The sequence below is a fragment of the Sceloporus occidentalis genome, unplaced genomic scaffold (assembly GCF_023333645.1).
Source record: "Sceloporus occidentalis isolate IW3139 unplaced genomic scaffold, rSceOcc1.0.p SCAF_21, whole genome shotgun sequence".
Taxonomy (NCBI): Eukaryota; Metazoa; Chordata; class Lepidosauria; order Squamata; family Phrynosomatidae; genus Sceloporus; species Sceloporus occidentalis.
Window position 1 is genome coordinate 4,307,983 of NW_028317001.1, and position 13,170 is coordinate 4,321,152.

The 13,170-nt window shown below is 44.0% G+C and overlaps 1 protein-coding gene across 4 annotated transcripts in view; it reads left to right on the plus strand.

Moving 5' to 3' along the window:
- Nucleotides 1-13,170, plus strand: part of LOC149301464 (BCAS3 microtubule associated cell migration factor) — a 375,467-nt gene that overhangs the window by 16,915 nt on the left and 345,382 nt on the right. For all 4 annotated transcript variants that reach the window (XM_089484409.1, XM_089484407.1, XM_089484408.1 and 1 more), the window contains 2 exons: nt 2,392-2,473; nt 11,338-11,410. In XM_089484409.1, the coding sequence (XP_089340535.1) occupies nt 2,392-2,473; nt 11,338-11,410 (155 nt within the window). The remainder of the gene's footprint in view (nt 1-2,391; nt 2,474-11,337; nt 11,411-13,170) is intronic.

The following is a 13,170-nucleotide window of genomic DNA, read 5'->3' on the forward strand; positions in this document are numbered from 1 at the left end:
TATGCTATTTAAATGATGCATGGGTCCTAAGAGTCCGAAGGTCGCACCAAAACCACACTCCATTCCTAAGCATTGGAGTGCAGCTTTGGTGCAGCTTCCGGATTCTTAGGGTGCATGCATCATTTAAGTAGCATACCCCCAAAGAGACCCGAAACAGCTTTATTTTGGCAGTCTGTAACAGGCCACGATGACTGTCAAATTGAGCAGTGCCGGTTGTTAGAGAAATAGTCTTACTTTCATTTGAAGAAGTAGACTTAAGTCTACGAAAGCTGGGGCTGCCAGTTTAACTGGTGTTGCGGGGTATGAGTGAGAAGTACGTCTTGGACAAAGAGTGCACCGCGAACATCTGGGTGAGGGCCTCTGCCCTGAAGGCCTCGTCATTGCTGCTGATGTGGCCCCAAGTGGCCCGAATGTGCTTCTTGTCGTCCTCGGTCAGCATCATTTTGGAGAGTCTGATCATGCGGGGTATGTGATCCCGTAGCCTGGTCTTGGCCTTTCTCTTTACCATTGGTTAACCATGGCCTGTCTTCAGCCCCAACCAGCATACTCAGTAGTGAAGGCTTATGAAAGTTGCAGTCCAGAAACATCTGGAAAACCAATTTTTTTTTGCACAGGTCTCCAAAAGGCAACATTTGCACTGGGTCACAAAGGCTTTTGGCAGTTGTGAAGCTTCCTTGTCCCTTCAGAGCTAAGTCAAAGATAGTAGGTAGGCATCCATAAATAGGAAGTTGAAGCCAGAGTAAAGGTGGCATATTCCCCCTAACCTCTTCTGGACATGTTTTGCTTCTTGTTTGCCCTTTCCTAAAGAATGAGGCAGAGGTGCGTGTTTGTATTAAATCAAAATATTAATGACCTTCCTCAATCACTTAGTTATGGAATCAACCCTGAAGTATCTAAAGGCACGAGGACATTCGACTTGGACTTTCCTACACAACAGTGTTGGCTTGTGTCTTGTCGCTATTCCGAGCTTGTAACTCGGACCTCAAGAAGGAGTTGGAGAAACAAACAAAGGCCACACTGGAAGATGTCACACTAGACGTGTGGCTTCATGTTTCCGAATTGATAAGCACTTTTATTTCGACTTGCCTGCGTTTCTGATGTTGTAAACAAAGTGTCTTGTGAACTTCCTTGCATGATTCGTCAGCAAATGGGTTTCAAAAAGTGTAACCTCATTGCATCTGTTTCGAAGCCCTCGGCAATTTGTCACGCTGCTTTAGAATGTTTGCTTTTCTCCCCGGAAAATTTGACATTGTGTAGCACATCTCATTACTAAATGGCTCAGAAAATGCCTTGTGATGAGTCGGTTACAGGAAATCTAGTCACTTTTTTCTTGACTTTTCGTGTGACTCTGTTGCAGCACAACCAACAAAGTCAATTGTATTATAGCATGGTTGTCTGTGGATTGTGGCCCAGGTTTTTCTGCTAATGGTTTGTATTTTGCTCAGGGACTGCAAATCCTCTTAGGAGGAGTGTGCACCTCTGTTGACTGTGACAGTCCAGCCTACGGATTCCTCTTTTGCAGCTCTTCTTTGCTCTCTTCTTTGGAGAGGTGAAGAAACAACAGAAGCATCTTCTGAGTAGCACAAGAGACTCCTGTGGTTTAAGTTATTAATACTGTGGCGTAAATAAGAGATGAACCAGGTCCGTTATACAAGGCTAAGCAGAGCTCTTCTGGATCTAACCAAAGGACTATCGAGTCCATTGTCCTCTTTTCCACAGTTACCAACCTGGTGCCTCAACAACAGTGCTACTCAAAGTAGCTATCCATGGACCAGGCCTTGTCTGCCAGGGACGTAGCCAAGGGGGGAAGTTCTTGGGGTCCGGACCCCCCCTTCCAATAGAAAAATGAATGGTGTGTGCTGCTGCGCCCAAGCCCCATTATAATGGTGGCACTTAGTTTGGAAACCCCCCCCCCCTTCCTAAAATCCTAGCTACGTCCCTGTGTCTGCCATGGAAAGTTTACTGGAAAGGAAGGAACCCTTGTCACCAATGGGCACAAATTTGGGATTGGTCCCTTGTACATTTAAAAAATAAACGCTGGTCCCCCACATCTTTGAGAAGCACTGGCCTATGAGAGAGAAACGGGGACAGTTAGCTTTCCCTTGCTGCTGTTGTGGAGTGTTAACCATTCACAATGGGATATGCTTAACACTTGAGTCCATTTTGTGACAGACTTTTTGCTGACCTTCCCAGAGGTTTGCTTTCCAACAAGGGGATATTTTAAAAATTGTTTTAAAAGATTTGCTTAAAATAAAAGAAACGTTCCCCGCCCTTCCTGATCCCCCCATAAGACATTTATAACATCTACACACATATTTCTTCCAGTTTCTTCAGAACAAGACGTTAGGGAAGACCGTGTCTTGGCTAAATCTTTGTTATTTTGTTTTTCAGATCAGTGGGGAAGCTCAGGAACTCTACTCCATCCGACATGGCCCTGTTCGTGCCGCTCGAGTCCTGCCATCACCTCAGATCAGTAAGTACGCGGGGCTGTGAATTCATCCCCTCATTGTCTCCTGGATATCCCACTTGCTTTTTTCTCCAGTCTGAGCTCAAGGAACTAATGTACACCTGCTTTCACATGTTCACACAATCTGCATGTTGAACCACCTCGAAAGAGTGCAGCCGGTTTTGTTTAATGTGTGACTTGTTCAGTAGTGAGATTGGTTGGATCTTTCTTTCTTTCTTTCTTTCTTTCTTTCTTTCTTTCTTTCTTTCATGGCACAGGGTACTTCTCCCCTTCCCCATTTTATCTGCCTCTGATGTATTTGTCGAGGTGCTTTCTTCACACAGCTTGAGCTGGCATCAGAGTAGTCTGAAGACTCGCTGTGAGGAAGGCCAGTTAGTAAATCTGTATTTTCAGGCAGCCAGTAGCCTAGCAAGTAAGACTAAACAAATGACTACTTTTTTAGTAGCTTGGTTATCCGGGAGGAGAACTGAAGTCTGACTGGAATATGTATATAACACATGTGCAGACCAGACTAGTCAGAGAAATATTCAGACAAAAGACTGTTAAAATAACCAGGTGAGATGTGAGTCCTGCTTGGAGCCATATAGGCTTATGGAGGGAAAGAGTTTGACATAATCTAGACTTCTTTTTTGTTCTCAGACATCCTCCAACCCACCTGCTCCCCGGTATTTCTGTGACTTGGTAGAACATGGTGCCATTAATTTAAACGGCAGAATGCTTGCTACAGCCAAGGCTAACCCAGACTTGAACTAAATTTGAAGCGGTGGTGAAGCTTGTTCTGCAAACCCCATGGATTTTTAGGGCTGTTATCCTGAACAGGCTTCTTTTGGAATGGAGCAAGGAATCTTACACTTAGGCCTGTTACAGACTGCCAAAATAAAGCTGCTTCGGGTCTCTTTGGAGGTGTGCTGTTTAAATGATGCATGCATCCTAAGAATCCGGAAGATGCACCAAAGCTGCACTCCAGAGCTTAGGAATGGAGGGTGGCTTTGGCATGACCTCCGGACTCTTAGGACCCATGCATCATTTAAATAGCATACCTCCAAAGAGAACCGAAGCAACTTTATTTTGGCAGTCTGTAACAGGCCATAGTCTGTGATAAGTACTGAAGAGGCACTTGGCTTTTTGAGATTCAAAAGGTTTCTTGGGGTACTGTGAACCGTCTGGTGTATGTACAAGTAGCTCTTGGGATCTTGGCCTTTCACTCAACATTTCTGGGCTTACTCTAAGGCCAAGATCCAAAGAGATGTTTACATACAACTATGATAACCAACTGAAGTTGGTGAAATTATACTTCAATTCTATGCCTGTTTACCTGGGAGTAAATTCAATTGAATGAATAGGTTTATTTCTGAGCAGGCATGTATAGGCTTGCTCTGTAATTTAAAAAAAATGGTTTCTCTTTTCATAGCTTGGTAGAAAGTGCAATCTTTGATTAAAAGCAACCAGATGCATTATTGACCAGTATCTGGAATCGGATGAAAGTGAATCGTGTAACAGGAGGCCTTGGATAGCCAACGCATGAACCAGGATTGGAAGAGGAATAAAAGAGGTTTTTGTCAAGCAGGAGCCGATAGCCATCAGTGGCGCTGAAACACCCTTTTACTGGGAAGCTATTTTAAAAAAGAGTAAGTTTGGACGCGGGGGCTGCCAGCGGATGGATTTGGCGTGTTCCTCGAAAGAGATCGTAGCCTGAGATAAGCAACTCATTCCCAGGTGTGAAAGGAAAAGCTCCGGCTTTTAACTCGGTGGCTGTTTCAACATCATAGCTTAATAGTTTGTCAGCTATGTTGCTAAAGCACCATAATCCTTTTGATGTCCACTCCTTCGCTGCATCACGCTCCTGGGAACATAAAGCAAGCTCTGTGTGGAGGACTTACTTTGTACCTTGGCTTTGAGAAATACCCTCTGCTTTATCTTTCCAAGCAGGTTTTGTAGCAAAGTGTGCCTCTGCTTTCTTGTCTTTCCCTGGACTTTCCAGTATAAGAGCTGTTATGCTGGATTAGACCAAAAGCCTATATAGTACAGCATTCTGTTCCTACAGTGGCCATCCAGTTGCTTCAGGAAGCCCTCAATGTTCAGAGACATTTAGCCTCAACTCGTGGTGAGACGCCGTGGATGAGACATCTCCAAGATTTCCTGTCTTCCACTGCTCTGTTTAAGTTTTGCAGGCTCATGTCCATGACCTCCCTAACTGAGTCCATCCATCTAGCGTGCAGTCTTCCTTTCTTTCTGCTTCCCTCCACCTTTCCCAATATTATTGTCTTTTCTAGTGAGTTGTGCCTTCTCAACATGCGGACGTACGACAGCCTCAATTTGGTCATCTTGGGCCTGTTCCAGACTGCCAAAATAAAGCTGCTTCGGGTCTCTTTGGAGGTATGCTGTTTAAATGATGCATGCACCCTAAGAATCCGGAAGCTGCACCAAAGCTGCACTCCAGTGCTTAGGAATGGAGTGTGGCTTTGGCGCAACCTCCGGACTCTTAGGACCTATGCGTCATTTAAATAGCATACCTCCAAAGAGACCCGAAGCAGCTTTATTGTGGCAGTCTGTAACAGGCCTTGGCTTCTTGGAGTATTTAAAGCTTAATCTGTTCAAGTACCCACCTGCTTGTCTTTTTGGCTATCCCCGGTATCATAGCACTCTTCTCTTGCACCACATCTCAAATGAGTTGATTTTCTTCCTATCCACTTTCTTAACTGTCCAGCTCTCACATCCATACATAGTGACAGGGAATACAACGGCTTGATACATACTCGCTATGACAAGCAGCCGTTGATAGCCTTATCCTCCATAGCTTTATCGTTACCCAATGCTGTCCAAGTAAATCTCACAGTTTCGCTATGTGTTGTATCAAGAAGGGCTTCCTTTTGTCTTTCTTGAGCCTCTCCTTTCACCCGTTTGGCTTTAACAGAAGACCCCACTGGGTTCTAGTGTTACAAGAAAAGCTAAACGGCTCCTTTCCTCATAGGGGAGTTACTCCAGAATCCTGATCATTTTGGTCGTCCTTTGCTGCCTATTTGAAAGCCTTAAGAACTAACACCAATGGCAGTGGTAAATCTCTGAACAACTCTTGCCGAGAAAACCCCATGATAGGTTTGCCTTAGGGTTGCCATAAGTCGGCAATGACTTGAAGACAACACAACAGCAGCTCAGAATGCGGAGCTCAGGGACTGGTGTGTCGCAGAGGGCAGAAGCAGTGGGGACAAAATACAAGGGTTAGTAGGATTAGAGGAGGTCCTTGTGACGTTCCGTAAGTGAGTTGAGACGGCTGTGACAAACCCCCCATCTGGAAACTCCCTAAGGCCTGTTACAGACAGGCCAAAATAAAGCTGCTTCAAGTCACTTTGGAGGTATGGCATTTCAATGATACATGAGTCCTAAGAGTCTGGAAGCTGCCCCAAAGCTGCACTCCAGTCCTTAGGACTGGAGCGTGGCTTTGGTGTGGCTTTTGGACTCTTAGGACGCATGCATCATTGAAATACCATACCTCCAAAGTGACTCAAAGCAGCTTTATTTTGGCCTGTCTGTAACAGGCCTAAGTAAGTTTTTTAAAATTGGAAGATGGCCATAAAATACTGATAAATCTGTGTAACACAACTTTTGTCATATGGAAGCACTATCTCTTGAGCGGAACTGCAAATTTACTCTATTCTCCAAACGCTTTGTTTTTGGAGACACCGTGAAACGGAGGAGGAGAAACGGCCTTGCGGAAGCTCTTCCGGCACAAAGTAATGGCGTGAACCGAAACATCTCACATAGCCTCGCGTTTTATTCCAAGTTACACAGCGTTTGTGTCGCTCACATCTGTACGTTTAACGTTTCATGTTAAAAGCAACCTCAAGGGCTGACTTAGCGTGTTCCTCTGTGTTAAATAAAGTAATAATAATTATTTAGGTTGCTGTATAAAGGAAGGCAGATGTGAAACTCCTTATATGTGGTCAAGCGTCTTGGGTGGCTGTGTGGTTTTCCAGCCTCTTAATACAAAAGTAATTTTTCAGCCGGCGTATTACACAAACCTTAACATAGTAGGTGACCCAGAAGTTCCACCCTTTAGGCAGCCAAAGATGGATCTAGGTGGGTCTTGGCTTTATTGAACGGTGCTACTTAAGCGATGTGTTTCTGGTTTGAAGGTGGTGCAGGGAAAACAGCCCTACGCAGACCTTGAAGACAAATTACAGAACATCATTCTTGTGAGCTATACCTTAAACTGTTTCCCACCGTTCTAATGAAATCTGTGCTTGAATCCCCATTTCAACTGGGCTGGCGATCCTCAATTTATTGCCAAATACACAGCATGGGTTGCCGCACAATAACCGCTTTAAAATTTGGTACGTTTTTCATTACTTGCTTTCCAGCTTCATCTTGTCGGTCTTTTCCTACTATTAAGAAGTTACGGACTGGAGTGCCGGCGATTATCGTCATATAGAAAAAGAGTATAAAACACTCCTTAGGGAAAAAAATGCAAGCAAATGCAGGCGTTACAAATGCAAAAAAGCAAATGCAATCTTTTCAACCATTGCTTTCCTTGGAGCATTAGAATTTAGAATCATAGAATCATAGAGTTGGAAGAGACCGCAAGGGCCATCCAGTCCAACCCCATTCTGCCATGCAGGAAATCCAAATCAAAGCATCCCCATTGACAGATGGCCATCCAGCCTCTGCTTGAAGACCTCCAAGGAAGGAGACTCCACTACACTCCGGGGGAGTTTGTTCCACTGTCAAACAGCCCTTACTGTCAGGAAGTTCCTCCTAATGTTGAGGTGGAATCTCTTTTCCTGGAGCTTGCATCCATTGCTTTGGGTCCTAGTCTCTGGAGCAGCAGAAAACAAGCTTGCTCCCTCCTCAATATGGTCAATTTGGGGTTACTTCTCTAACGGTTGTCCAAGATATTCTGCTATTTGAGCAAAAAGAGAGAGTGCTAGTGCAGTGGGGCTCAATTTTTTAATGCTAGGAGAACAGTAACATATCCTTGCAAGAAAGCTAGCAGCAGAGTGAGTGAGGTTCTACCAGAGCCCTGTTTTCGTCTTTCTTGCCGGCTTAATTTCTACTTGCAAGGTCAGTTTGGTTTTTAATGGGGAAAGCCTTTAAAAAGACCAAATGGTATTCTCCGTCTGCAGGACCAAAATACAAGTCTGTGACACCCCCGGTTCTCATCTCATGTTACTGGATGCGTCGACCAGGCCAGCACTACTACAAGCCAACTGTGTGAAAATGCCTTCGACCATTCTTGGCGAGGCTTTTAATATGTGTCCCCCCCCTTCTACTTCTAATTGAGAATGGCTCGGTCTGACAAAGCTTGTGAAATTCCTGCTGCTTAATGGAAACTTTCATTATGTTTTGTGTTCATTTAAGATAGGCTGAATGATGACAGACCCCCCCTTCTCTCTCTCTCTTTCTCTCTCTCTTTTTAATGATTCCGCTAAATGGAATTGCGGAGGAGGTGGCGCCTCATTGGCAGAGGAGACAGTTTTCATTACTTTAATTGTGCGGTTTATCGGGATTTTCAGCTTTTTGTGGCGGGTGGGCGCGGGCGGAGGGGTTAAATGCAATAGTGTTGTGACAGAATTAAAAGGATCTGAAATAAAAGGGAGTTTAAGAGTGGGGGGCGAAAAGGCCTCCGCAACGGGATTTCCATACCTTTTGATTTGATGGCTTTGGCGGGAGCGGTAGGCTTAGGGGACAATTCCCCCTGAATTGCCATTTGGCGTTGGGTTAAACATGCTGCACAGAGGCAGGTGTGCCGCGGCAGCGAGTCGCACATATGAAACAAACACGATTTTGGATATTAAAAATAAAACCTGTAATCCACTATAACTTGAAAGGATTAAAATCCCTTCCCTCTTCCACCCATGTCACTGGTGCGGTGGGGCAGGACAGGGACGCCTACTCTGTTAAGTCCTTGCAGAGGCCATTACATAGCATAGCTATTTGCCGTTCTGCGGACAAAGCAGCTCCTGGCGTAAATCTAAATGCAGCAAGGTTCCTTATCCTAGTGAATTGTTTCGGAAGACAAAGCAATTGCAGCACTTTACATTTCTACACCGCTTCGTAGTGAACTAAGCACCCTTTAAGCGATTTACAATGTGTTAGCTGATTGCTCGCAACAAGGCGGGTACCCATTTTACTGACCTACGAAAAGATGGAAGGCTGAGTCAATCTGGAGCCCTGCGGATTCAAACTGACAGCCTTGTGGCTATAGTACCAGCATTTGGCCACTTCGTCACTAGGGCTCCATCAGAATAATAACAATGATGACGATGATGATGATGAAAGCACTTTTGCAGCATTGATTAATATGTTCTTTAGGAATCTCTAGGTCATCCAGCACAACTCTGCCAGAACTTGACCATAGAGTCACACTGGAAGACCTAGAGATTCCTAGAGAAGACACTTCTCCAGTGCGATTCTGTGGTCAACATCTCTTGGATGCTGACCACAGACTTGCTCTAGAGGACTTAGAGATTCCTGGAGAGAGGATCCTGTGCCCCTAACACCAGAAAATGTGGAGGGCTTACTGTAATGACAACAAAATAATTCAAAGATATAGCCGTGTTAGTCTGTAGAATCAGTACCCAGAGGGATATTGTAGCACCTTTGAGACTCACTGGAAGGAAGACGTTGGCAGCATGAGCTTTATGATAGCTCCTGCTGTCAATTTCTTTCGGTGAGTCTCAAAGGTGCTGCAAGATCTCTCTACGTACCAACAAAATAATGCGACATTTGTGGACATTTTTTGTTGATATTGATCATGTTTGTTGGGATTCAATGTGAGCGTTTTGGCTCAAGTGCTGATGGTCTCTGTCCTGAAACGACTTAATGGAAAGCCTTAAAAAGATGCAAATGTTATATATATATATATATATATATATATATATATATATATACACACACACATATATACTTTTGCGTCTTTTAAAGGCCTTGCATTATATATAGTTAAATGGCCAGAATACAAATGCTGAAAACAGACTGAGCGCAGATCACAAAGTGACGCTGTGCTGTATAACTGAAAAGGACGGTATAAGCAAAATGCTCTAAAAAGCAAAGGCCTGTTCCAGACTGCCAAAATAAAGCTGTTTCGGGTCTCTTTGGAGGTATGCTGTTTAAATGATGCATGGGTCCTAAGAGTCCGGAAGCTGCACCAAAGCGGCACTCCAGTGCTTAGGAATGGAGTGTGGCTTTGGCGCGACCTCTGGACTCTTAGGACCCAGGCATCATTTAAATAGCATACCTCCAAAGGGACCCGAAGCAGCTTTATTTGGGCAGTCTGTAACAGGCCTAAAGCGAGCTATATGCAACTCTTTTATACTTTTATTTTGGGTATACATTGACCTGGCTTGTTGTAAGTGCCAATTGGCTGCCCAAGTTCTTTTCCTTTAAGGGCTTCCAATGTTGATCAACAGGTCAGTTCCTATAGTGCAAATGTGACCGGTCAAAAGCCTCGATGGTGACACTGGTGCTGCGAGTCATTAAATGTTGAAAAAACCGAACCATAGTTAGGAAGAGGAGGAGGAGGTTCCATCGGTGATTGGTAAACCTTTTAAGTGCACCAATTGCACCCGCGCTCTTTAATCTTCTCGAGGGACTATTGAATGAAAAATCTGTCTGTGTGTGTTAATGTTTTTGCTGCTCAGATTATTTCAGATTAATGCATTTTAGATGTCCGTAGTTAAATTGCACATCAAGCTTTGGAGGGGGAAATGGCTTTTCAGTGATTCTCTCCGTCGAACAAATAACCTGGATTCTAAAGGAAAGTAAGGTCTGGTGCTTCTGCGCTCTTGAAGAGCAGGATTCCTTTTGTATCCCTGTTCTGAAACGTTAAAGCCAAAATCTGATTGGTAGCCCCAAGCGGAGTAAACCCATTGAATCAATTTGCAGGGGGGAAAACAACAACACTTGTGTAAATCCAGTGGCCCTACTTTAGTTGGGGAAGTTGCTAGAGTGTTGGATTATGATACTGGACATTAGGGTTCAGTTCCCATTGGGTCATGAAACCCATTTGGTGACCTTTGGCAAGTCACACTCTCTCAGCCTCAGGGGAAGGCAATGGCAAACCTCCTCTGAACAAACCTTGCCAAGAAAACCCCATGATAAGTTTGCCTTAGGGCCTCCATAAGTTGGAAATGGCTTGAAGGCACAAAGCGACAACAACAACTCTAGTTGTAATTGGCAATATAGGTCTGTTTTTGCGTAGTGACTCAACAGACTAATGGTTGGACTAATGGTTGGACAAGGAGCAGGACTTCTAAGACTGATTTTAAGGCTTTGGTTCCTATGGGTAAAGATGATGCTTGTGGTTACCTGGCGCAGTGGCATTCAATACTTTAAAGGTGGTTATCAACACCTTTCTGAACCTGATGGCAGGGACTTGTCATGTTCTGTTTTGTACAGTGTCGTTTTGTTCAGTGCTGCATAGTCCCTTTTGTAACTAATCTGGTGACAATATAGCTCAGGTGTGAGCATGAGTTTGGGTCGGTTGAACTGCAGTACCTGTATTTTTGAATGCGGCTCTAGGAATGCAAAGCCTTAGCCGCTCAAAGTCAAACTCAGAAACTGTGCTCCCCTCCCTTTGGGATTATTTTTATAACGAAACACAGGTAATGCTTGTTATAAATAAAAATAATAAGCGGTTCCGTAAAGCCGTACACCCTTTTTCCCTCGGAGTTGCGAACAGTTTCATGAGCCGTTTGGTCTCTCGACAAGAAATGTTTGTACAGCTGTTAGTATGGGGTCAGCGAACACACCAGAAATGCGAATGGCGTATAATGGTGGACGCTGCTGATTTTTTACTTCTTACCTTTTAAACGCAAACATTATAATAAGCGTTTGAAATAATTATGAACTGTGTTTTATGTCTTTTGCTGCAGGTGCTCAGAAGTGTGATAACTTTGCTGAGAAGAGGCCTCTCCTTGCTGTGTGCAAAAGCATTGGATCTTCTGGGTAAGATGACCTAGCTAAATTGGTCTGTTGCAGCGTAAATACCTTCACGTCTTTTATTTGTTTTGTTGTTATATTTACTCCACCTTTCCTATAAAGTGCTCAAGGTAAGAAATCTGCTCTTCCATTTTTATACTTACAACAACGCTATGAATCAAAGGCCTGTTACAGACTGCCAAAATAAAACTGCTTTGGGTCTCTTTGGAAGTATGCTGTTTAAATGATGCATGCATCCTAAGAATCCGGAAGCTGCACCAAAAGCTGCACTCCAGTGCTTAGGAATGGAGTGTGGCTTTGGCGCGACCTCCGGACTCTTAGGACCCATGCATCATTTAAATAGCATGCCTCCAAAGAGACCTGAAGCAGCTTTATTTTGGCAATCTGTAACAGGCCAAAGTCTCTCACTCTAGTTTGGCTTAAGGTACAACTTCACCAAATTTCATGTGGATTTGAACTTGAGTCGCTCCTAGTGGTCCAGAACCACGACACCAAATGGTTCCCTTTATATATTTAACAAGTTCATTGTGATATAATTTTCCATAGGTCAGAGCTGACTTCTTCACGTTTGTTTATGGTGAAATCCTTTCCCACATATTAGCTTTTGCCTGCTCCAAGTCTGCTCCAAATAAGTTTTTCTGCCATCATTCCGCTTCGTGACAGTAGTCCCAGAGTCTTTATATTTCTCTTTATCCATTGGGTGGCTGTAGATTGTGGAAGCTTGTGAATATGGGAGATGACTATCTGCGTTTCCGCAGCAAAGAACATGTTAGGTTTACATTGGGATACCTGAACCCTGTCCCTGTGATGCACCTTTTGTAGATGGTTGGGATAGTTGAACCCTGCACCCTGCGGTACACCTTTTATAGATTCTCATGTGACTCAAAATTGCGCCTTTGAGCTGGACCTAAAACCTTCTGGAGCTAAAATGACAGCGGATACCTTGATATCCAGCAGCCTTTGATCAGGCCTGTGTAATCCATGCGAAGAATTCTGCACCAAGCTAATCCGAGTTCTGTGCCAAGGAAATTTGAATCTGACACCTATATAAATTATGCAAAGTATGCAAATGTGCCCAAGTTAGCTTATATTACACAGAGCTGAATCACTTCTACTTATCGCAAGGAAGGAAGCAATGGATTATATAGAGTACTCCAGGCCTGCCTTATGACCCTTGGGAATGGCATTCACCCACCCTCCTTGAGCATTTTTGCAATTGTAGCCATAACGTCTAGAGACCTGTTCTTTCTTTTTGATGTTATGAAATATCTTTCTCTTTCCTTTGGGAGGAAAAAAAGCAAAGCAAAGCTGCATTCTGTGCCTGGTGCCATGCTCTGGACTTTGCTTGCAATTCAGTGCAATTGCAGCATCCAGACATGCACCCCTGCTTTGCACATCTCTCATTCTGTTCCCAGGGGGTTAGCTCATAAGACATGTGGGTGGATGGCGCCTATTGTGTTTTAATGGCCCCAGATGCTAAAACATTGTCCTTTAGGATATGTTTATGACTCCCTACGCTGTTTACATGGGTGATTATATGCCTGTCAGGATGTTTATAATCCCAGAAGCCGCCTTTTTGTTCAGAAGGACTGCACGGACGTCTTAAGCTACAAATGGTATTTTGCAGTTGTCTGTCTGTAAGACGGGATCTCGTTAATTTGCATCCATTAATTGTAATTCAGCTCATCCAATGAGAAAGTGGAATTCGGAGCGGTGCTAGTGGGGGAATGCAGAGGGAAAAGAAAGACAATGAGATTCAGACACTA